The 26,830-nt window shown below is 36.3% G+C and overlaps 1 protein-coding gene across 1 annotated transcript in view; it reads left to right on the top strand.

Moving 5' to 3' along the window:
* Window positions 1–26,830, top strand: part of LOC136026240 (uncharacterized) — a 142,560-nt gene that overhangs the window by 71,238 nt on the left and 44,492 nt on the right. The window contains exon 5 of the mRNA XM_065702597.1: window positions 7,719–8,137. Within this exon, the coding sequence (XP_065558669.1) occupies window positions 7,719–8,137 (419 nt within the window). The remainder of the gene's footprint in view (window positions 1–7,718; window positions 8,138–26,830) is intronic.

Raw genomic sequence — 26,830 nt, forward strand, 5'->3', positions numbered from 1 at the left:
TATTTTGTTTTTTAATCAAAGATCAAGATATAAAATATACCTAGCCTAGCTTTAAAAATTATGCAAATAACAGCCTTTGGATCCTAAGTAGCAAATAAAAACGCCATTTTCAGAGTCCTAGTGATTGTTTATGGCTTGCTTAAGCCATATGGTAGGCTATCATTAAGCCATTCTTATTCCGTCACATTCCTCATTTTAATATACTTAAAAATATTTGTCTGGCTTTCCGTCAAAAATACGGCAAGGTTGGGATAACCGAAGTACTTACAACCGTTTTGAACATTTTGAGGTATCGAAAAGAAGGTAGCCATGATTTCTGTCTGAAATTCTCACTGTGTCCCTAAGGAAATTGTCCTAAAAAGGCGAAAAGTCGCGACAGAGAACAAATGAGGTAAATCCAAGCCAGTGAAAAAAAGAATATAAGGGAGATATTTCGGCTCAAAATATCTGCTCAGTCGTCCTCGGTGCTGAATTGAGAGTAAATAAGGTATAAGCTTAGAATGGGTCTGTTGAGAAGGGAACATGATAAGAAAACGATTCTTACTTCATAATTAGTGGAACAATTTTAGTTCACGCATTTCTACTGCGATTCTACTATACTATACCCCCTCCCCGGTACTTACTCGTTATAGCGACCATACTGTTGTTCTTGAACAACAGTATGGTTTCACTGTCTGCATTCGGAGATAATTAGCTTAGTCTCATTGAGATAAATTACTATGCAGGTATATTTTAATTAAATATTTAACGTATAAAGTTGGCCTGAATGCAGGAAAGAGTGGCGCATTTTGCCATGCGTCACTCTTTTTTCAACCCATATACCTGTATATTGAATTTTTACTGAATAAAGAAACGCAAAAACAAATGGAAAATATATAATTTGGGCTATATATTTGAACATTAAGCGGATGTGAAGCATTGTAGAATTGCATTCAATATGTGGTAGGTAGAATTATGCTGCATATTATGAAGTAGGAATTATTTTCTTAACATATTTTCTTCTCAACAGCCCCAATTCTAAGCTTCTACCATAAAAAATACAGATCAACAGATACTTCTTCTAATTTATTTTTAATTCTGTATCTTTATTATGCTTTTTACATTGTTTTTTTTTATTATGTTTTTTTTTTATTCTTTGTTCTGTTCTGAGGTCGGTTGTGCGAAGGTATCGGCAGGAATATTTTTATTCATATTGTCTTTTCTCAGTGCCTGTGAGTATCCTTAGTATCCTTATGAGTTTTAGCTTTATCTTGCTTAGGCAGTGTAGTCACTGCCTCTGACACCTTATGCAGTGAAAACCCAGTGCCCTAGTCATGGTTTCAGAAATGTTCCAATATTTTAACTTCTGATCCTCTATTTCTGTATGAATAATAATATTACCTACTATGTTTGGATATCCGTCGAATATAACACGACAGAGTAAAATCAAACAGTTCGTGGTAACGAACTGTAAGTAAGAAGCGAAGCGGCTCAATAGTCACCGAAACTCCAAAAAAAGAATTTTCATACAAATAATTATAAAAAAATCGGCTTATTATGCTGACTTCAAATATATAAGATTGATTAAGCTCAGTTCTACCCATGAAAGGTTACGAGCCTGAAAAAATTTAACTTCTTTTCGAAAAATGGGGAAACACTCCATAAAAGTAAAAAATTTAATGAAAATCACATTATCAGATTCAGAGTATCAGAGATTTCTACCGTAGAGGTTTCAAGCTCGTATCTGCAAAAAAATGTATAATTTTATATATTTTTTCCCAGAAGAACGGTCGCAGATGCTTGTTTATTTGTTGTTTTTTTCCTAAGGATGATTGTATCAAACCAATGGTCCTAGAACATTGGAGGAGGGCTCATTTGAACGGAAATTTAAATTGCTAGCATCCTTTTTGACTAAACAAAAAGATTAGAGGACGACTAGCTTCCCTCCACGCCCCTTTTCCCCCAAGCTCTCGACCAAAATTTTGAGATAGCCATTTTTTTCAGCATTGCCGAAAAGTCCCAAAACTATGCCTACGGAGATAATATGATTCTTCCCCCATGAGGATAGGTCTTTAAGTTATAAAATCCGCCCATTATTTACGCATAGTATTTGTAATAGACATTTTTCGGGAGAGGGGTGTGTGTTGTTCTTGGGGTGGGTTTCCATGGGGATATTTTTCCATGTGGAGGAAATTTCCGGGGGTGATCTTTTCATGGGAAATTTTACACTGGGGATTTTGAAAGAATTCCTATGCGAAATTCTTTCTATTTGTGTTACTTTCTCTTTGCCTATTCAAATTTGTATGGGGAGATGTTCCGGGGAAATTATTTGGGGGGAAATTTTCAGCGTCTTTGGATTTCCGCGAAATAGTTTCCACGGATGGGGTGATTTCCGGAGCGATAAAAAAAAATGAGTAGAACCGAAAGTCTTTTTCAAAGGAAAGTATACAAAGGAAAATTGTTCAGGCTGAATCTTCGGCAAAAAATTTTACGGAGGAAGGAACTGTCAGGACGAAATTTTACGAGAGGTGTGTGTTTTAAGTGGGAGGAACTTTCCACGGAGGAGTTCCCGCGAGGAGAAATTTTTCATGGAGGGTGAACCAGATTCGGCATTATTTGCAAAACGATCAGGAATAAATATAAAAAAATATGTTTTATCAACTAAAATTAAGGATCATCATTAAAGCTCAAAAAAAAAATATTATTCTGCATATGAAAGGGGTTTCTCCTCTCCTCAATGCCTTGCTCCTTACACTAAAGTTTAACTATTTGTCCCATTTTCTAGAAAACGACCCCCTGAAACACGGGCCGTTTAATTAGAATAGGAAGCTTTTTAAAAAAGTACTAAAAGATTTAGTGTGAAGAGAAAGATATTGAGCAGGAGGGCAACCCCTTCATATACGGAATAATTTATGTCTGTTTTGAGTTTTCATGTTGCTCCTTACTTTGAATTGAAAAAAACTTTTTTTTCATTTAATAAAAAAGAACTAAAAGAAAAGGTGCTCAAAAGAAAAGAGAAGAAAAGACCAGAAAAAACAACAACAGTAATAAAAAATACAACTTTTTGAAAAAAACGAGCACAAAACTTCGTCTAACAGAATTGCCCTTTTCTGTGTTAGAAGTAAAGGTTTAGTTTTTCCCCGGTTAAGACGTTTTACAAATGTAAATTCCGATTAGTTAAATTAGGTTATGCGCACGCACATCACTGCTTCTATGTCCAGAGCTGCCAGATTCCTTTGTATTGATTTTGATATCTCACTTCCAAAAAGAAAAAAAAGGTCTATAGCCCGTTTCAATCAACTATCGACATCGTTTTACATCGACTAGAGATTTTGATTTTAACTACGAGTGTATATGTTACTGTGAATGTCCAAAATATGGTTAATGTCGAGATTCGCCGGTGAATATCCGAATTTCCTTTTTCTCTGCTTGGATTTAATTAGCTCTGCGAATCAGCTTTTTCAGTCTTATGCAAGGATAATATGAAAAAAACTTCGTTTTCTTAAAGAGTTAAAGAGGCTACGTCCCAAAGTCGAACCTTAAAACGTACAGGAATTAGGAGAGGTAGTTGGGGGGCTGCCGCCCCCCAAACTCCTCGCTTTTAAAGACTCTTTTGTACAGGTTTTTTGTTATGGGGGGATGCCTCCCCCCTAACCCCCGCTCTTGGCTTCGGAAAGGCCCTCTTTTAATTAACAAAACAAAAAACCTGTACAAAAGAGTCTTTAAAAGCGGGGAGTTTGGGGGGCGGCAGCCCCCCAACTATCTCTCCTAATTCCTGTACGTTTTAAGGTTCGACTTTGGGACGCAGCTTCTTTAACTCTTTAAGAAAACGAAGTTTTTTTCATATTATTTCTGTACGTTTTTCTACAATCCATGGTGGATGTAATTTAATAATTCCTGTACTCCTCGTACAGGAATTAGGACTGCCTCTCCTAATTCCTGTACGTTTTAAGGTTCGACTTTGGGACGCAGACTCTTTAACTCTTTAAGAAAACGAAGTTTTTTTCATATTTTGTGAAAAAAAACCGCCCGATAAGGGACTTGAACCCTTGACCTTAGGATTAAAAGTCCCACGCTCTACCGACTGAGCTAACCGGGCATGTTTGAAGTCGAAATACCTGCATGTGTATAAATATAACTTTTAAATAACTTTTAAGAATTTCAAAAATTAACATGGGCTCTTATGGGGAAATGGGTTTTTCTAAGCTAGAAAATCGAGGGGTTAAGATTTCCGACGAAACTTTCCAGGAAAATTGCTCGGAGAATTCCGCGTCGAATGAGTCTTCGTACACCCAGATCCGATGTCGGCTGTGACCTGTAGGCGTGGCGGAAAAAAACAAAAGGAGAACATGAACATTAAGTGGCTATGCGTGTTTCTGGAAAACAGGGAAGGAGTTATCGGATCGAGCTGAAATTTCGCGGATAAGCTCCTGGGCCCTAGGGGACCTTAACTTGTGAATTTCAGCGCGATCAGACAACTTTAAAAGGGGGGTGGGGTTGGTGGGTCGAAACTTTCGGCCAGATTTTCCCCATGAAGGAAAAGTCGGAGAGGGATGAAATTTGGCAGGTTTCTTAGTTGGAGCTCGGGCTACGAAATGCATCCCTCCCCATCCCTCTGCGACCACTGGAACCGAAGATCGCTTAACATTGTCGTGGTTCGCCTCTTTAAAGAGGCACGAGTGTGCCTCCTTGATAAGACTGCATTTCAGATGGATTCTTCTACTGAAAAATCCTTATTAATTTAACCGAAATCTTCCAGGGACAAAGGATGGGAAAAAAGAACTATTCACAAGTTCAAAACTAAGCTTATGTATGTTATAGACCAAGCAATAATATTGTATCAAAAGGTATGTAATGCTCAGGAATGCAGTCTTTTGCAAGCTTTGACAGTTAAAGTTGAAATTATGTTCGGCTGGGCTAGGTTAAATTAGGTTATAAATCTCAGAAACGGGTTAAAACCTAACCCAACATGTCATCATCAAACCTTGTATAAAACTGAAAAGGATTGGCAACGGTGACTAAATCCAAGAAGAAAAAAAAAAGGTATTTAGGACATTCACCGGTGAATTTCGACATTAGCCAAGTTCGGACATTCACGATAACATGTATTCGTAAATTCGATTTTATTTGTTTGATTCTACATATTCGATTTTACGATATGTAAGTGTGGGGGTGAAATTTTTTTTGCCTGGAATCCAGCCTCGACTTTCGATCGCCACACACTTCAATCTCCCCTCTAAATCTTTTGCCTTCCCTCTAGATTTGAAAAATGCCCTTTTTCTTATCATTGAAAAAAGTCTGTTTTTGGTAGTTTCATTGAAAAGGAATATTAAATAAAAACACAAATTGCCCCCTAGATGTTGGTTCATACGTCCCTTCAACATTTTCCCGAATTGACACCCCTATCAATGGTCTTTTTTTAACCATGCTTTTTTAAAGCCATTTGATGAATTGTTGATCTTGATTATTTCAATTAACTATTCAGGTTAAAACTATATTTGACTGTAATTAGTAATTAATTTATTTTGGACCCACTAACATTACACTTCGTCACATTAGCCTACAACAAAAGAAAAATAAAATGCAAAATACATACACAAGAAGCACATACTTATCACCAACTCTCACTTCCCTACAGACAGATCCTGTTTAAGTATAAACCCGAATCTAAGTATGGTTTTCCGTGATCTCCCTTCTGGCTCAGTCAGCATCTCAGATTTACACAGTGCAACTGATTGTACAACCCCTCAAAATTGGCTCCCATTCTTTACCTCTAACAAAACGAGAACCTTCTAAATTCTTCTGGTCATCCCAACAACACCATAGTTGATTAATGATCGGGCTGAAATTACTGCCAAGTATATAAGCGAAGGTGACACCCTTTCTGCGTTCTACTTTCAATTTGTCGTGAATATTGTCAGCATTATTAACCCCCCAATGAATTCCCTTGCAAGGGATTGAGCAATGCGATCGCGCAAAGCTGCAGATGTTCTTTGTCGGTTGAAAGGTTTCAGTACTCGGAAGCCATGTTTTGTGGATATAGTGCGTGAATAAAGCTTTTTCCGTAAAAAATTCCGACTTCCTGAATGAGGAGTGAAAAAACGTGGGGTTTTATTCAAGCATAGGCGGAAATACGTCCACTACCCCAATATCGGGCACGTACACAAAGGGGAGCCTTGGACCCCAGCCCCCTGCGAAATCTTAATATATCCAAATTTCTATTTGGCATTTCTTGTTCAAATTTTCAAGATTTTCCTTATTATTAGCCCCCCGGGAAAATATTTGTGTACTTCCCTGCCCAACATGACTTAAAATAATACCCTCAATGTCATGGGCAAATATTTGAATTTGTGATGCACAGACGCTCAAAAAAAGAAGATATTTGAGAGTTTCATTTGATCAAAAAAATTTCATTTGACGTTTAAAAAACCATGCATTTTCTTTTGTTCATATATTGCAGTACGATTGAGCTAGGCACAATTTGTATAATTTTACTGATTACCAATCTATTTTCGAGTCAAAAAATTTCAGTGAAAATGTGGGACCAATCTGAATGCCCCCTTAAAATTGCACGCACATTCTGTTATTTATTTATATTTAATTTTATTTTCTTATAGCTGGAATATTATGCCAGAAGTGCTTTTCGTAAAAGACCTCCATTTCGAATAATACCGTTATTGATTCTCTCTCTCTCTTCCCCCCTCTCTCATTCTCTTTCTCTCCCCTCTCTCTCACACTCTCTGTCCTACCTCCTCATACTGAACATCACTCTATAAATCATAGATGCACTTCATACATATTTAATCCTTGAAGTGGGGGAAGGGCGTTAACGAATTTCCCAAAGAATTTAAGAAAAAACCCACACGGTTGTGGGAAAAGTTTAGCCCTCCCTCCACCCCAAATGTCTAAGCTTTTTTTTATAATTATCCCCCAAATGTTTGTATGACCACTTGGTTTTCGGGTTTGGAAAGCCCCCCCCCCAACCCCCAAATAAAACTTCTCCTAGAATAAACTCCTACGCAGGCCTCGGGGTTGAGGTCAAATACTCCCAAAAACAATACACTCACTTCCCTTTACGTAGGTATGCTACTGCTTCATTCTCTTTGTTTGTCCTTCTTACTTAGAATAGGATCCTTGCACTCTGACATGAAACTTCCTTAAATTTATCATTGTCGTTATATGTATTAAAACCAGTTCGAATACCCCGGCCAATGTTTACAGCAGTAGCTCTAAACTAGTAAAGAGCGACTCAAAGCCCACAGTAACCGAAAAAAAAATTGAAAAGTATTTTCTAGTTTGAATCACCTTCATCTAAAGATGATTCAAGACTGATAGCTATTATCTAAGTTAAAATTAAGAGTAAAAGTAGTGACGAAAACAAATCTACGAAAAGTTTTTAAGAGAGCGCCAAAACCATTCAAAAGGGTGAAGGATCGAAATAAAGAGAATACCAGTTAAATCAACATGGTGATTCCAGCTGTTTTTTTTTTCAATATTGGAAACTTCGGATTATTAGGCCAACCTTCCCGAAGCCATTAGGGTTTAATTAGGCTATTCAAAGAAATGTAGATTGTTTTTCCTGTAATTCTTCTTAAAACACAGTTTTTAAACTTATCTTAATGGCAAAAAAAAATTTTGCTGAAACTGAACTTCAGCGTCCCTGCTATTTAACGACAAAATGGCGCCATTTTCGCCAGACGGTAGATTTGTGCCTTGATAACGATAGATTTTTCTTTTAGGGGAACCCACACAAGACTCTCAATCACAAATCGAATCAAAGAACGATTTGGTTTACGAAGGAGCACCCGCTCCCAACAGAAAACAAAACCCTTGTCCATGTCACATAATTATCTGGCTGATACATCATTGACTGATGAAACAGATACAACTGTCAACACCGACCGATTATCCCATGCCAGTGAATCTGACATCAATCTGGAGTCGCATTTTAGAAGAGCTATGAGTGCCGATGGACGGTTAGACTCAGTAAGAAGACGACATGGAAAGCTGCAGACGTTCGTTATTGCTGACATAGAAAAAACTGAGGACGGACCATCAAGAGACAGTCTGTATGAGGTGTTGGGAGAAAGAGAATTCGGGACTCTGGGTGCATCTCTGAGGAGAATACCCAAAAGACCTAAAGTTGCCCACATTCCAGGTAAGGATGCCCTAATTTCCGACATAGGTGTACTTCTACTGATGAAAATAGTTTACATGACTTACTGGAAATATTAAACCTGGCCCAATGCAAATTCCCAACGGGACCTATGCCAGACCTGAAAACAACGGGACTCAAGTCATGTTGAAACTGATGCTTTGAATATCATGTGCTTTCCTGTCTTGGGCAAGTACCCAGGAATTTTTATCGAGAGGGGGAGAGGGGAGGTAAAAATTTTAAAAAAATATTTGGGGTCCTAATAAGGAAAAAAATAAATTTTATTTTATAGTTTGAATAATAAGTGTCCATTAATTCATGAAAAATTAGGATTTTTCTGGAGAGGCTAAGTACTCCCCACCCTCCTGAGTACATCCCTCGTCAGTCTATTGAATTGATAATCCGTTCAACTTTCTGGAAAGTTCAGATTGTTATTTTGATAAATTTTCACTAATATATTTTAAGGTCTCGAGATGACCTCCTGAACCCCTATATAACTGCCTTACTACTTCAAAATAGATATGTATGATCAAAATTATCTTTTCAATCCATATCTCGCTGCAGTTATATAATTAAACCATATGTTACATTTTTGAACCCTTAGTTAAAAAGAAGAGACCCTCTCCTCCCTAATTTTTTTTTGTATCTGTTCTATTTTTTAAAACATTTCTGACAATACACTACGATCTAATAAAAAAGGAATCCATGGCCTAATGAAAATTCGTAATAGGACTTGTGTCACTTCTGCTGATGACAGGACCTAGGCCTTGTTGAAATCGTCGCTTGAAAATCACAAAACAGAACAATAAGAATAAACACAAAATATTAAGAAAAACACAAAACAGAAACAAAAGAAATTTGCTCTTTGGCCTGTCACCTTCCTTTCTAAAAAAAAAATGCCGTTATATTGATTAGTAAGGGTTGTCTAAGACAGCCTGCATTAATGGCTGTCAAGATAGTAGGGAAAAGTAACTCTGTTCTAGGTTCCAAGGGGACCAGAATAAAACAATGGCTACTATTAATTGGTGTTGAGTTAGGTTTGAGCATTCCTGTTAGAGACTTTTAATTTTTATTCTAAGACTCAGCTTGACTGTTTACTCTTCATAAAGTAAAATTATATTGTAAGTCAGAACTGAATTTGGTTCCTAAATTTTTTTATTTAACTTCGCATCATTTGGCGGGACTTTTAATCTTGTAATCAGTTTTTATTCCATTTTCTATGGTCTGAAAGACCTGAAATCTTGCACATGTATAGATTTCTAATGGCAATAGTTGATAGTGGACCCGTAGCCACTCCAATACACTTAAGGCAGTATATTAGGACGCTTCATCTACACTTGAGGCAGAAAGATAAAGCTAAATGTGTAGTAAGTCGTGCTGACGTCAGCCCATGACTACGACTTCACTCATTTTCTTACATTTCCTCTGTCATTTTTGACAGTTTTAAAATCTTATTCTCCCCGCCTGAATACGTGATTGAAAGGCCTTTCAAATAAATATGCCCCAAAACAAATGGTTTAATATAATTTCTACACCCTCTCTGGGAATCGAACGAAAGCGTCCATCCGGTGAAAGGGGCTCTCTTCATTAGGGATTTCTAAACAAATCTATAGTGAAGATGAACATATTAGCCGGAAGTAAAAATGGAAAATCAAATTAAATAAGCAATACGGGAACCATCAGAAGAATATCCGGTGTTTTCTCGTCAAAGTAGGCATGCTCCAGCCTGATGTAGAGATGCTACTTAAGAAAGTACTAATAGAGGATGTGAAAAATTTTCTGAGAATGTATATAGAAAACAAAAAACTCCATAATTTGCGTAAAAAGAGGCATTTTTCCTTGTAAAATTTCTATTTCTTTTCCCATTATCCAACAAAAGTTGCGAATATAATTTTAATGCCCCAGTACCTGCTAATTTTTCACCAAAAGAAGAAGAAAAAACAAAACAATTAGCTTACGAAAGAATGTTCCCAAGTTAATTTTGCTTTAAAGAAAGTTGAATTTCTTTTGCCATGTGTATGAAATCCAAATTTCCTATAACTAGCAATGGACACGATTACCATCCCCCTCCATCTACTGCCATAGCGAAAATATAAACTCAAAACGAAAATTTTAAATATCAAAGATAGTCTATAAGACAAATACAATAATTCCGAAATAATATCTTGTGACTCTTGAGCGTCTGATCCAAAGAGGATGGAGAAACATGGTAAGGGTCAGATCCGGGGCGATCGAAAATGGGAAGAAAAAAGAATCGGCGCCTTTTTTGCTGCAGTACTGGCGACTTCATTAAAAACGTAGAAAATTCAAAATTGAATTATTGAGATTATCCATTTTTATTCTCTTAGGATTAAAGCTGAAGTGAGTTCTAATTAATCAAAATCTGTTTCTTATCAAGAATAGTTTTAACTTAAAATCCAGTCTTTGCAGAATAAGTCATTGGTGAGCCTGAAAAATCTTGGTAGGTTAAGTTTAAGTTGACTAGTTTCCAAGCTGACTTCAATTTCATTCTGGTACAAGGATTTAGATTTTATGCCCTTCCCTAAATTTCTAAGTTCCTGAATGATAAGTCTGCGGCTGTTCAGGTGCCATAGTACACCACAGTAGTGGATTAGAGACAGGAAAAAATTTACTGGATCGTTATTATTGCAGCGTCCCCATTAAGAATGTTGAGAAATTTACGGAGACTTTGATCATTGGCCACCTGAATCTACACTCTTATGGGATCAAAGCTGAACTTTTTCTCTTGAAATAATAATTAACCAGAATTCTTTCGTTTTCTAGAATTCATTTTTTTTTTTTTTTTTTTTTTTTTTTTTTTTTTTTTTTTTTTTTTTTTACTTAAAATCCTGTCTGCCCAAAGTGTTCTTGGAAAATTATTGGCTGGTCTGTAATAGTTGACTTTAAGCTGGACGTACTGGTGGTAGTGGTTTCGATTCGCAAAAATGTGAGGGGAGGAATATGTTTTTAGAAATTTAGGGCAGGGGGACAATTTTGCTGTTCTTTTCAGGAAATGCCCCGGAAACAGGAAAATGTTCCTCTCCCGTATTGATACCAATGATCGAAGACTGAATTAGCAATTTGGTCTCCTTGAACGCGTTAAAGTGCCTGGCAAGACAAGTTTAATGCAGTTTAGGACAATCAAACTGTTGAAAGACCTAGTATACCTAGAAGCTTCAGAACATGCTCCAAGATCTTCTTTGACTGAAATTGCAGAACAGAAGCTTTTCGCTCATTTCTTCAGTTAACTTAAAAACTTTTTCCACAAAACAAGTTTTTCGAAGAAAAATAAAGAGCTCCATTAAGCCAAGAATAAGCAAAACTAAAGTCAAATAATCTTCCAAGCGTAAAACTACCGCAAATCACTATCAATAAATAAATTTAACTCAAAACGAACAGAAATTACAATAAATAGCCAAGTCAAACTCAAAACGAGCAAAAATTAACATGAGTAGGGTGATAACCCCCACGCCTTCTCAAGACCAGAACACAATTTGCGCTTTACTGAAAGAAAGAAAAAAAAAAAAAAAAAAAAACAAATGACCGTGGATTTTCAGTTTAATTAACAAATACTGATATTCATTCCTTGAAAGTTTGATAATTTTTTTATCTATGGAAGTGAGAAAAGTGAAAACATTTCAAACGTATTTTGTCCGGACATAATCTTTCAATGACATTGAACAACATGGCTATCTCAAAATTTTGATTGGATGTGTTTGGGGAAATGGTGGGCGTGGGAGGAGAGGTTACTTGCCCTCCAATCACTTTCGATTACTAAAAAGGGCACTAGCGCTTTCAATTTCCTATCGAATGAGCCTTTTTTGAAGTTTCTACGACAACAAGTGGCCATCTCAAAATTCCTATCAGATGCATTGCGGGAAAATACGAGGTGCAGGGGGGTATCCACCCTCCGATCACTCTAAATCTTAAACAGGGAACTAGAACGTTTGATTACCAATCAAATGAGCCCCCTCCGAAGTTTATACGATCACCCTTTCTATATATACCTTATATGCCCCCAGGGCATAACTTACAACTCTTGCCCTGAAGAGTCTGGGGGTTGTCGCCCTCAAAGACATAATTTACGGAGCTTTCAATTATGTTGGACAGAATGACTATCTAAAATTCTGATTGGATGTGTTTGGAGAAGTGCTAGGCGTGGGAGGGGGGTTAGTTGCCCTCCAATCCCTTTCGACTATTAAAAAGGGCACTAGCGCTTTCAATTTCCTTTCGAATGAGCCTTTTTTGAAGTTTCTACGACAACAAATAGCTATGTCAAAATTTCTGTCAGATGTATTTCGGGAACCCTTGCCCTGAAGGCTCTGAGGGAGGGGGATTGATCCTCAAAGACATAATTATCGGACATTTCATTTATGTTGAACAAAATGGCTATCTAAAAATTTTGATTGGATGTGTTTAGGAAAATGGTGGGCATGGGAGGGGGGCTCCCCAATTGCTTTTTACTATGAAAAATAGCCCTTTCGATTCCCAATCGAATGAGCCTTTTTTGAAGTTTCTACGATAACAAATGGCCATCTTAAGATTTCTATCAGATGAATTTCATGAAAATACGAGGTGTCGGGGGGGGGGATATCCACCCTCTGATCATTATGAATCTTAAAAAGGGCTCTAGGACTTCTGATTACCAATCCAATGTGTTGTGAAGTTTATACGATGACCCTTTCTATATATACCTTATGCGCCCCCAGGGCATAACTTACAATGCTTGCCCTGAGGGGTCCGAAGGGGGAGGGGTTCATTCTCAAAGACATGATTTCCGGACCTTCCAACTACGTTGCACAAAATGGCTATCTCTAAATTTTTATTGGATGTGTTTGGGGAATGGTGAGCGTGGGAGGGGGGTTATTGGCCTCCAATCACTTCTGACTATTAAAAAGGGCACTAACTCTTTTTCGAAGTGTCGACGACAACAAATAGCCATCTCAAAATTTCTATCTGATGTATTTTGGGAAAACACGAGGTGCAGGGGGGGGGGAGGATATCGTCCCTCCCATCACTCTGAATCTAAAAAAACACACTAAAAATACTGATTAGCAATCCAAATGCCCTTCTGTAGTTTATACAATCGCCCTTTCTATTTAAACCTGATATACTCCCAGGGCAAAACCTTACAACTCTGGCCATGAGGGCTATGAGTGGGGTTTTATCCCCAAAGACATAATTTCCGGACCTTACAACTACGTTGAACAGAATTGCTATCTCAAAATTTTGATTGGATGTGTTTGGGGAAATGGTGGTCGTGGAAGTGGTGTTAGTTGCCCTCCAATCACTTTCGACTATTGAAAAGAGCACAATCCCTTCCTATTTCCAATCAAATAAACCCTTTTCCAAGTTTCCACAACAACTCCTTCGATATGAAGTGCCGTGATCTAAAAGAAAAAAAATAATAATACATTGTGCCCACATTGCCCTTTACTTAGACAGCGCTATTGCACTGCCTATGGTAAGTATCTACTCTTAGTTTACGAAAATAATGACAAAAGCGTCAAACACTAGATGAGACTAGTGTTTTTTTTCACATTAACACCAGTTTGGCCTACAACCACTTTTATGTGCTCTTTGGTCTTAACCGCGTCCTATGTGGCCACCGCAAGTCCGACCACCCCTGTTATATGTAATTGTCTGAATCTCGCTTTTACATATCTCGCTACCAATTTACGACTTGGTCAATCGTATCTTGCAAGTTTGCTTCATGCAGCCTCCAAAAGGGCCATAAATCTCTCATTCTAGACGCGCTCCTCTGCGAAGTTTCAGATTTCATCTGGAATTTAATGTAAGCGTGAAATATAAAATTAGCATTTTTTGGAGGTTCTGTCTCCTTTACGAGGAGTAAATATGCTGTTGTGACATTCCTGACGAAGAGTGGAAATAATACCGTCTGTAATATAATTTTGTGGCGCATGTTTTGACATTTATGTGAAATAAAAGGAAAAGTAAGGCAGAGCGGGTTTACTTCCACAAGAGAATAAATGGCCCAGTTGAAACCCCGGGAAGGTGTTTTAATATCCTGCCTCCACTCCTTCTGCGGCTTCTCATTAAAAACGTGGCAAGTTGTCAATTCTATGTCAATGAAACTTCCAAAAATAAGTTGTTATATTTTCCTGGCGTGTGCTTTGACATATATATGGAAAAAATAATAGAAAGGGGATGAGGCTTCTCTAGAAATTGTAACCGGTTTTTTCTAAATAAATTAGATTTCCGGCAAAAAAAAAAACTACACAATTTATGCTCTGAGAATGTTTTCTAAGCTCATACCTCTACTTTTCCCCTGTGGGTCCTAGGAAAGTTATTATACCATGCAAGTGAAAGTTCTGGGAATAAATCAACAGCCCAATTTAAGACATACGAGGAAGGGACATTAACTCATGAAAATTTAGGAAGTAGGGCAAACTGTATTTTTTTAAATCTTGGAAGGTAGTAAATTTTTTGTTTTTTTTTTTTATATTTTTTTTTAATCAGAATACCAAAAAAGGTCATTTTCAATGAAAATATCAAGAAAAATATGTTTTCAAATTCCAAGGGGAGGAATAGATGCTCCTAATTGATGTGCCTAATAGAAAGGTGTTTCAATAATCATCACTCCTTCAATTGGGGTTTTGGTCTACGAGCAACGATAGACTGTATTTTTTTTTTTTTTATAAAGATGTCAAGCCTGCTCAAGTCTGTCGAATCAGTTTTTATTTTTGGCCTTTTTTCTGCAATTCAGCCCTTTTTATTTTGATATATCTTGTAATTACTACATAATATTTATTAGGTTTCTATTTCCTATCTTTACCCGCTTTGTTGTCATTTTAATTATTTTATTTATTATTATTTTGATGATTTCGATTTTCAATGAGACATTTTGCTCCGCCCGAAAAAAGTGTTTTTTTTTTTAAATAAATCCCTTCTGCCCAGATAACTTAATTTTTTTTTTTTTAAGACTAATAAAAGTGTAAAGCGGTTCCGACATATTTTATCATGGTTGCAGCAATAGCTAAAACCTAGTAAAGAGGGGACTACAGCTCGAGTTACAAAGAATAAGGAAATACGTTTAAAAAATAATAATTTAATAGAATAGCTATTTGGCCTTGATCCAGGAATAGTATTTATCCATGTTAAACTTAAAAGTAATGACGAGAATAAATTTATGGGAATTTCGAGAGGAACTTTAAAATCTTGGATATTGTTGGCGGATAAAAAAAAAGTATACTACTAGTATCACATTGGTTGAAAACTCCCAACTGAAGGTCTTCAGCCCTCAATCCTAAAATTTTCAGAGTTAAAGTCACTGACCAAACTGGTGTAGTGACGGATTTGAACCACAAGCGAGGGTATGTATATAGATGTTGCCTGTAATTTCATTGCTTGCTGTGATTTTGAAGCCTTTTTGGGGATGAGCGGAGATATGCAATAAAACTCGGAGGTGGCGGTGTCTTCTATGTCATGTCTCTTTCCCTCAGGGATGTCCTGTATTCCTTTCGTTTTTGGTAGTTTTTGTCTATCGTGAGACACCCCTTCTCCAAGTACCATTCAAGAGACCAGGGTCGTATCCACGGGAAGGGTTAACCAGGGCTCGTGCGGATTAACCGAATAAGTATTCAAGGACGACTTTTATCCTGACTATTGAGAAACAAATGTCAAACTGAAAAAAGAATGTGAAATTAAAATTTAAATCAAATGAAAATGTATACGTAACTAAAAAGTGAATTAAGATAAAAAATAGAAAATTTAATGACAAACAAAACTGTTAGTTAAAACAATGACAAATTTAAAAAAGTAAGTATGTACTAACATAATTTCGATTGTTTGAGCTTCACATCCGGAAGGAAAAAAGCAGAAATAGGAGAAAAAGTATTTATTAAAATAATATACGAAGATGAAATAATGTTAAAGGCTGCATTTTTTTATACCTCGTTTTTTCCTTTCTGTTTTATTTTCCATCGTTTTTTCCTCTTTTGATGCCATTTCCTAGTGAGTATTGATCGTTTAATCTGTTTTAATGTCTCTCTATTTTTCCTTTTGCCCATTGATAAAGGCTTGTGAATGTAAAGCCCAAATATTTGGACATTAATAAGCATACACATATATTTTTTTTTTTCAATTTTTCATTGTTTGAATTAAAAGTCACTGGCTATCTTATTTTTATTTCATTTAATTCTAAACCGAAAGGCAGTGTAATCTAAGGAATTATTCACATAATTCTTTCACCGGTTCTGTACTAAAACCCCTTCACCCTTTCCCCTTTTTCCTGTAGGTTCCCATGGTCATTAAATGCCACATTGAGGCATATTCTGCAAGATTAAGGTCCCGACCCTTTTTAGAAGCGTGGAAAATGCGGGTATTATTTTCTGAGAGGCGCCCTGTTTAATTATGCATGCGGAATTAATGATTAAAGGGTTGCCAATACTAGATTGATTATTTGGCGGCATGTTTTCAATTGTAATAGGTCAGAAGCTACAATTTATAAAAAATGATACAGTGAAAAAATACTGGCTACAAGACATTTCTCCAGGGGACTCAATTTTCTCCATAAATGTCACTGGCAGGGAGCTAATTTACGAAAATTTAAGGAAAAGGACATAATGTCTCTCTTGTTTTTTGAAATGATACAAAAAATTAATTATTAAAATATAGAGAGGAGGGTAGTTTTTTCCTTACTAGTTTGAAAATGAACAAACTGAAAAAACTTATTTTTCGAAAAGTAGTTGAGTAATTGCCCCCCTCCCAAATTGGTGTGCCTGGCCTGACCAAGCAGAAGGAGGACAACAAGACAAATATACGTATATTCTTATTTGAGGGAGGAAATGGAGTCACAGAAATTGTTTTGAATTAGTTTTAATCTAAAATTGGTGAAAAACGAAATCCTAAATTTCGAATTATAAAATAAAAATTGTCGCAACTGATCCACGTATGTCATAGAAGCATTCTGTGACCTACGTAAATCAGCTGCGACAATTGTATTTTATTAATATTGGTGGTGGTTTTATTTGTTTTTAGTTTCTTTATTTTTTTTTGTCTTTGTTTCTTTTGGGTTGAATACGCCTCGTTTACATACAGGCGAAATATCCGCATTGTTTTAGTCGATTTTCGACTACATTTTTAAAGATTTTCTCTGTTGTTAGTTTCAAATCATGAAATTCCAAAAAATTCATAACTGAATATGGAGGTCTTTTAATTTTTACTAATTTTTTTTTTAGTTATAAACGTTTTTGTAAGTTTTAATTGAATAAGTTGAAACAATCACTTTTAAATTCACTGGTCTTAGTATTTTTAGGTTAGTTGAGATATGATTGACTTAAAGAACTTTTGATACTAGATGAACCAAAAGTACTTAGATAAAAAAAAAAAAATCTATTTACTTAGTGTGCGCTTCTATTGCCCGTGTGTTTACTTTCCCATAAGCGAAGATTTATCTTCTGTTTAAACTCTGTGTTTTCCGCCAATAAAGACAGTAACTAAGTCACATCGGGATAAATTAGAGTTTTTGGGAGGGGGAGGGAGCTAATGTTGCTAGAAATAGAAAATTATAAGGAAAGGCGTGGAAGTCTCGAGATTTTGGAGAAACGGACCCAAGGCTTCGCCTTGCTTGGCGTACATGTCCTTGGTGTACATGCCTGAGTGGAACACTTGGTTCCGAATTAGTGGCGCTCAGTTTGAATTTGGTATGATAAAGCAGGCACGCATTTGGGAATTTCTTTCGGGGGAGCACAATTCCCCCCAAAAATCGTAGAATGATGAAGTGCCCAAGACATTTGAAATATCTATGATTTTGGTAGGAATATGGACTATGAACCCCCCCCCCCCTACTCCTGCGTTCGTCCTTGAAGCAAAAAAACTGAACTTTTGGTTGCGACCGGATGCCACTACAAATTTTTGCGTCAATTTGTCACATGGGGGGAAAAAGCAAGAAAAGGACACACGCACCAAGTGATAGTATGAATGAGCTAGACTTTGTTTTTCTATCTACCTCATTCACAGGCGATACATGCTATGTAAGTGCTGATGTCAAGCAGGGATATGCTTAATGAAAAGGCCGAAATCCCTAATTAAAAGAACTGCTGCTAAGATAAAAAACAACTACTTAAGAAAAAAAATATTCAGTTAGGAACTACTTTTATTGCTGTTTATTTTCCTATAAGTGGAGATTGGAAGACATTTTTTTTGTATCAGTTTCGTGACACTGGCTTTTACGAGCGCTTTCCCTGATTTGCCAAGTAACTATGGAGCTTCCAGTAACTGTACACATATCACTGCACGGGAAAATAAAATTTAGGTTTCATCTACTGTATCGATGCATTGTCAAGCTCTGCTTGGGCGTTCTTTATGTTTGATTAAATAAAAAAAAGTTTTTCAACTGAAAGTAAGGAGCGACTTTAAAACTTAAAACGAACAGACATGACTCTGTTTTGATTTTGGCTCTCCGCACATAAATAATTAGAACGAAATTTGTATATTAATTTTTTGTGGTTAAATGGCTTTCTCATATTTTTGATCGGACGATTTTGAGAAAAAAGGGGTGGGGTAGGAGGCCTATTTTCCCTCCAAATTTATCGGTTACTTAAAAAGGCAACTAGAACGTTTAATTTTTTTTATGAACGTTTTTATTAGTAATAGATATACGTAACTTACGAATTAACTTACGTAACGAGCTTCTATATTCGTATATTTTTATTACGTATATGAGAGGGTTTGCCCCCTCGTCAATACCTCCCTTTTTACACTAAAGCTTAAATTTTATCCCAATTCTTTAAGAATGACCCCTGAACCACATAGGTCGTAGAATACACAGTTGAAAGTACGAAAAATACTTTAGCGTAAAGAGCTAGGTATTTAAGAGGAGATGAACCTCCTCATATGTGTAATAATTTCTGTTCGTTTTAAGTTTTAATGTTGCTCCTTGCATCCAGTTGAAAAAACTTTTTCATATTTATTTTTTCATTGTTTTTTTTAAAGAATACTAGAAAATCCTGCGCCCCCTTCATGAAGAATTTTCTTCCCCCATGATAAACTCTCCATAAAAAGATAATCCCACTTAACACCCCCCCTTGACCCCACTCCCCCCAACCAGAAAAAAATCCCCCTAAAAACGTCTTTACATTTTCCAATAACCATTTCTATATGTAAACAATGGTAAAAGTTTGTGACTTGCAGCCCCTCCCCCAGGGACTGTGGGGAGTAAGTAATCCCCAAGACATAGTTATTTGGTTTTTCGACTATACTGAACAAAATGGCCGTTTCAAAATTTTGATCCGGTGACTGGGAAAAAATGAGTATGGGAGGGGGCCTAGGTACCCTCCAATTTTTTTGGTGACTTAAAAAGGGAGCTAGAACTTTTAATTTCCGTTAGAATGAGCCCTTTCGCGACATTTTAGGACCACTGGGTCGATACGATCACCCCTGAAAAAAAAATTAATACAATAAACACGCACCCGTGATCGGTTTTCTGGCAAAAAATACAAAATTCCACATTTTTGTTGATAGGCGCTTGAAACTTCTACAGTATGGTCCTCTGACACGTTGAATGTGATGGTTTGATTTTCGTTAAGATGCTATGACTTTTGAGTGTGTTTCCCCCTATTTTCAAAAATAAGGCAAATTTTCTCAGGCTCCTAACTTTTGATAGGTCAGACTAAATTTGATAAAACTTATATATTTAAAATCAGCATGAAAATCCGATTTTATTGATGTATCTATTAGTATCAAAATCCTGTTTTTTTAGAGTTTTGGTTACTATTGAGCATTTTGTATAAACATGGTCGCATTTTGTATAAACATGTTGGGTGACTAATCAGAGATTGGCTATTTATTGATAGTCTATTGTGAATGAGAGCTAAGCTCTTGCTCATTTATTGATGTATTTACAAGGCACTGGAAGCTACATATGTACTTGGCAAAACAAGAAAAAAATTTACGCCAATGTAAAGCTATACTACTACTATTACTATTTCTGCTAAAAACTCATTGCAGCACCAAGCCGCCTAAGGCCAACACGGCTGTACATGCTCCTCCTCCATCCCAATCCATTCAAAGCTTTTCTCTTTACATCCTCCCAAGATTTTCCAATTTACTCTACATCCTTTCTCACAGCCTCTTCCCACCTTATTCGGGACGATGTACTTTTTGTTTGGCCCTCGGTAGATGTTCGAAAATGGCAGTCTTTGGGAGTCTGTCATCTTTCATCCACAAAATGCTTCCTAGCCTCTCAACCTTTCTCTCATATGTTCCTAGAAAGTAGAATGGAACCTCGTTTTTCAGTTACTGTTTGAAATATGGCCAATTAAACGGGTACTTGAAGCAATTCCGTTGGAAAACATCTAGCAAATCCTCCACCATCGAAAAGCATGCCGCTATCCAGCTGCTGCAATCTAGCGGTGATCGACCTCACCAAACCTTGTCCATATAAACCATCGGAGTAAGATACTTAAAGAACGTTGAGCGTCATCGTAACGTCATTTAGCGGTGATGTCAGTGGCATGACGGCTGTCATAGCTATGATAAAAAGTTGCTTCACTGTTTTACGTGGGACAGTAACAAATAGACAAACCCAGTAAAGAATCACGAGTATTAGGATCAATGGCGTATTCAGAATTTTTGTTTGGAGGAGGCACTTTTGTTTGGGGTAGGGGATGGCTACAAATATCTTTGTAGAAAGCATCAAAAATTTGTTTAGATGCTTCATGTTACTTTTTTACGGGTCGAACAAAATTTCGGGGGGGGGGGTGTCCAGTAGCCTTCCCTGGATACGGCCATGACAGAATTCCTAAACATCACACTCTCCTCCAAACGATCTTTTTCGTTTTGCGTTGATTCTTAATCACCCAAATATATTAATAATGCTGTGGCAAATCCTCCCTTTCCCACCAGTACATGACACACCGCTCGAGTTGTGAGTGACTACGCGAAACCAATACCGAATTTTGACCACACTAATTTTGTATTTCCAATTAATAAAGAAAGTCACGTGCGGACATATCTTGGGAAAAAGAAATTAAAATAAAACGGGCTTGTAGTGACAAAAATATAAAACCGACATTTTTCACGAACTAACAAGGACATTATTCAAGAAGACAATAAATAGAACCATCATTATTCAAGCCTTTTTGAATCCCCAAAGATTGAATTCAAAAAATTTAGATATTTAAAACGCTTCAAAACTTTGTATACCATGATATCTAAGACGGTGAAAATGTTTCTTTCTAGTATTTTCTTTCAGTGTTTTGAAGTACTTTTCCCTTTTAAACCATAATTCATTCGCAGGTTAAAAAATTTAATGCCCTGTCATTACTCCCACAGTTGAACCCTATTATTATAAAGATGGCCTGCTAAGCAAACCTGAATCCCTTATGATCCTAGGGGTTTAAATTTAATTTTTGGTGTTAAGGAATTTGAAATTTGTTTCCTTAAGGTAAATAGAGAGACAAAGAAATGGTAGTTGATCGGGTATATAGATAAAACTTTTCAATAGCAAACATAACTTAGACAGACAACTGAAAATATCACTATTTTTATCTAAGGGTAAAGTACTTGTTACCGACCTGCTATATTTTCACTTGTACTAACGAGGGGTCGTTGTCTCTCAGAAAACATGTGTACCAGGTTGAGTGTGCTATGTGTAACAGAACTGTGCCAAGCGTTTTGGAGGTTTTGCCAAGCGTGGCATGACTGTGCCAAGCATGGTGGAACTACGTGGCACACGTGACGTTCTAAGATGTATACAATGTGTCCGGAAGGTAGTGTCCTCTAGGGTACTAGCTTATCGTTGCTGTTGTCCCTGGAGTTCGAGACTGACACTTTCAAGCTTTTGAAATTTTCGCCAAAAACCGTTTGCTGAGCTGCATCCCAAAGGAGGATGAACAAGCTAATGTATCTTCAATAACATTTTGATTGTCCTGATTTAAAATACTCTGCTGTTTGTTTTTCTTTGAGAACAGCTTGGCTAACGGCTTTTAACTCAAAAGTGTGAAAATGTCAGATTCGACTATTAGAACGTAACAGCGACGTTATTAGCTTGCTACCTATCACCAGGACGTTAAGTTTTTCTTTTTAAAATTATAAGTTTACAACAGTTTTTTTTTTTTTTGGGGGGGGGGGGCTAAGTGGCTCACTGAAGAAATCTACTTCGGGGCACTGAAAAATTATAATACTGAAATCTTACGTATATACCTGGTAAGTTTCTGTAGCTGCTAGCCCATCACCAATTTGAGAACAATCACGTGATTATTATGTAATAAAAATTATAATATTAGTATTTGACTTAAATAATTTGTAAGTTTCCATAGCTCCTAGCCATTCCTGAATTTGAGAACAATGAAGTGATGCTATATAATAGGTGTCAAGAACGTGTCTTTTTTATACCTATCATCTGAGAGGCTCGTTGGCCAACTTATTAAAAAAAAAACTCGGAAATTAGGAAACGATTTTCTTTTGTTTTAAGATAAAAATTATAAGTCCAAGGTTGCACCTCCAGTGAAAAACCACCCTTTTGACCTTCATTGTTGTCAAGGCTGCATCCAGGAGGGTTTTATTTTGAGTTTCCCGTAGCAGATAAAAACCTGAAAAAGATTTAACCATAGTTGCCCAGGTACATGTGCAGGGGTTCGGTTCTCCCAAAGTTTTTTCTATCCAATGAGCGATTGACATTAAGGCCCATCATCCCTTGGAAACATCGCGATTGACGTCCGAAATAAATTCTTCTACCTGGAGGTACCCTCTCCCAAAGTCTTCCCTACTTAATGACAGCCATAAGTAATGCCATCTAGCTTTGTCTTCAAACTGCTCCTATAATCAGTGAGAGCTTGTTGCACTAGTAAGTCACCTTAAACCAACACAGCTTCACACGCTCCTCCTCCAGCCAACCCTGTTTAGAGCCTCACTATTTACTTTCTTCCATGAAGTTTTTTTTGAATTTTTGATTTCCATGAAGTTCCATGAACAACGGCAATCAAAGGGATAAAATTAACCCTTGACCTAAATTAAGTGATAAATTAGTATACATTGTCGCAAAATCGAAAGACTCAATTCTTTTAGCTGAAACCATTGTTAAAGAATCTATCACCTGCAGTGAATTATTAACACTCCAATATGGATTAAAATTCGAAAATTTTTTAATACCAGAACAATAGGTTTTAAGTTTATTTGACGTTTTCAGGGGATTTTTTTTTGGTTTGGGCAGGAGAGTTGAAGTGGGGGGTTTTGTGGGAGGATCTTTCCATGGAAAAACTTCTCATGGGAGAAGAGACTTTCAATGAAGGGGGCGCAGGATTTTTTAGAATAATGAAAAAAAAACAATGAAATAATAAATATGAAAAGTTTTTTCTACTGAAAGTCAGGAGCAGCATTAAAACTTAAAACGAGCAGAAATTATTGCGCATATGAGGGGTATACCTCCTCGTAATACCTCGCTCTTTACGCTAAAGTATTTTAATAATTTCAACTATTTATTCTACGGCCTTTGTGATTCAAGGGTCACTTTTAAGGAATTGGGACATAATTTGAGCTTTAGTGTAAAGAGCGAGGTATTAACGAGGGGTGAACTCCCTTCTATACGCAATAAAAACATACGAATATAGAAATTCGTTACGTAAGTTAATTCGTTAATTACGTCTATTTTTTACTAATGAAAATGTTCGTAAAAAAAATTAAAAGTTCTTGTTGCCATTTTAAGTAATCAAAAAATCGGAGGGCAACTAGACTTCCTCCCTCTCTCCTTTTTTCTCAAAATCTTCCGATTAAAACTATGAGAAAGCCATTTAGCAAAAAAAAAAAAAAAAATATATAAATTTTGTTTTAATTATTTATGTGCGGAGAGCCAAGATCAAAACATGCATTAGTTAAAAAACGTCCAGAAATTAAATAAAAAAACAAGTTTTTTTAAATGAAAGTAAGGAGCAACATTAAAACTTAAAACAAACAGAAATTACTCCGTATATGAAAGGGGCTTTTCCTCCTCAACACCCCGTTCTTTACGCTAAAGTTTTTTACACTTTTAAGAAGTAGAGTTAAGAGAAATAGTCAAACTTTAGCGTAAAGAGCGGGGCGTTGAGGAGGAAAAGCCCCTTTCATATACGGAGTAATTTCTGTTCGTTTTAAGTTTTATTGTTGCTCCTTATATAATGTTTTTTTTTATTTAATAAAGCTAAAAAACGCATAGGCTCTCTGAAAAACGTCTAGAGTGTAGGTATCTTCACATTTTATAGCCACATTGAAAAAGGGGATAATTCCTCTTCACTCATAAGACGTAATTAAAGTATTTTCGAGCAGAACCAGTAAATTCAAAAGAGTGTTTTTTGCCTGTAAGATCGAAATCCTTTGGTGTTATAGCGCATTTCCCTGAAACATTCCTCGTAGCAGTCTTGTGACACATCCCACAGAAGGAATCTCCCCCCCCCCACCCTGTCACAATCTCATCTCATTTCCTAGTACAGTGGTTCTCAAACTAATTTAGACATTGTACCCCTTTTTACCCATAAAACTTTTTATGTACCCCTTCTTAGTTACCGGTACTAAGAAACAATAGCTAAAATATAAATAAAATTGCCAGTCCTAGAGTTAAAGCGTTGTTTTATTTTTCTGTTGGCCGGCCGCGTACCCCCTAAAATTTTTTGCGTAACCCTAAGGGGTACGCGTACCACGGTTTGAGAACCACTGTCTTATTGTATTAAGTATCTAAAGAATGCCTTTTGGTTTTTTACTGCCACCCTGTGGACTGATGTGTACCGTTCCTGTATCTATCATTAGGTCAAAATTTAAGTGTACTGTGGCAGTTTTTGCCACTTTGAATGGAAAGATTTATGATAATGGGTAAGAACAACATAATCAAACAGCTAGTGTAATATGCAAATCTGAGGGGTGATATACTACTTGTTGCATGTGCTCCAGATACTTTGGCTTCAATTTGGCCTCTGATCTCGTCATATCGCCATCAACCCTATATACTGAACCAGGTTTGATTTTACATCTATACTTCACACTGTGCATCAGATTTTTCATACCTCTGGCATGCATGAAACGGGTAAATACGTAGCCCCTTGTATAAACCCTATTTCGTTGCTACTGTACGTCAACACTGTTGACGCTAAATTTTAATTTCTAATACCATAAAAGGAACCGACAGATATCTCACGATTGTGAGGTAAAATAATAAAGTTTGGTTTGTCTAGTTCGATGATGACTGTTTTTTTTTTCTCGTCTTTTTGTAATATGAGTAACTGGCATTAACCGACAATTGTTGGTATATAACGTGATGTTTACCACGACTCTGACTTGGTATTTGTGTGAGCATGCAACAACTTAGACTAAACAAAGCCAATTGCCTGCCTACTGAGAAACCATCAGCACGGTTGAAAAAAACCTTATGCTCAAAGTATCATTCGTGCTGCACTTCCCCCGAAAATAAAAGTTGAAAGGTCTGCAAGAAATGTCAATTTGAAAGGTAAAACTTTCATGAAATCGAGAGAGAGAGAGAGAGAGAGAGAGAGAGAGAGAGAGAGAGAGAGAGAGAGAGAGAGAGAGAGAGAGAGAGAGAGAGAGAGAGAGAGAGAGAGAGAGCTAAGGGAGAAGGAAGGTGTATATTGTCCATACATAAAGTTATCTAAACATATTATACATATAGCTCATTTAAGTACTACTCTGCATCTACACCATCGATCCGAAGTTTAATTCTCTTTTACCATTTATGGAACCGACTAGTATCTGGTACAGTGTAGTAAAGTTGGCTTGTCTAGTTCAAGATAATGGTTATTATTTCTTCTGTACCTTGAGTAAACTGGCATTAGCTGACCGTTATTTGCATGAATTTGCCATTTTTCAAAACTCTGACTTTACGTTTATATGAGTATGAATGGACACATAATTCACAATCTAGACTAGATCTGGCGTCAGTTGCTTACGGGGGGTATTCAGTCCACTCGAATGTGATTTATATTTAAGGGAAGGGCTAGTGAGTAAGGCAGAGTGCACAAAAGTGTGCAATGAGTGACCAAGGGGTAGGGAGAGGGAGCAACCGACGTTTTCCAAGAAATGGCTAAACCCGGTAGGAGAAAGTGTTTTAACATCACCAGAATATATGAGCATTAAGGCCATAATGTATACCAAGGATTTTCCTCCATCCCTTGGAATTCTCCCTTGGTTCTTGCGAAATTTGGTTCTCTACTTTACTCACCTTTTTTCTTTCTTTTTTTTTCGTTTTTTCTTTCTTTTAGAAAATACTTATAGAAAATTTAGTCCGATTATTGGTATGAATTTAAATTTTGAAATAAAGAAAAATTACAAAAATTAAGTATATCTATCCAACATTAAACAAAAAAGTAAAACTAAAAGAAGTTGCTGCTTTTTAGTTTTCATAAAGTAAAAGTTTCTATCTCTAACAAACACCAAGCAAAAGCATTGTTGCCCAAATTTTTCTTACGGTCTTACGATATTTAAATATTAAAATTAAATATTAAACAAAAAATTAAACTTTTTATTTTTAAATGGAATTTAAACATCACAATACAACTTACTAATATATATACTTACTAATGTTATATATATATATATATATATATATATATATATATATATATATATATATATATATATATATATATATATATATATATATATAAATATATATATCTATATATATAAAAATAAGTTGTCTGTCTGTGTGTCAGGTGACGTCATGTTTCTGTGTCGACTGACGTCATGTTAAAA

The sequence above is a fragment of the Artemia franciscana genome, chromosome 4 (genome assembly GCF_032884065.1).
Source record: "Artemia franciscana chromosome 4, ASM3288406v1, whole genome shotgun sequence".
Lineage (NCBI taxonomy): Eukaryota > Metazoa > Arthropoda > Branchiopoda > Anostraca > Artemiidae > Artemia > Artemia franciscana.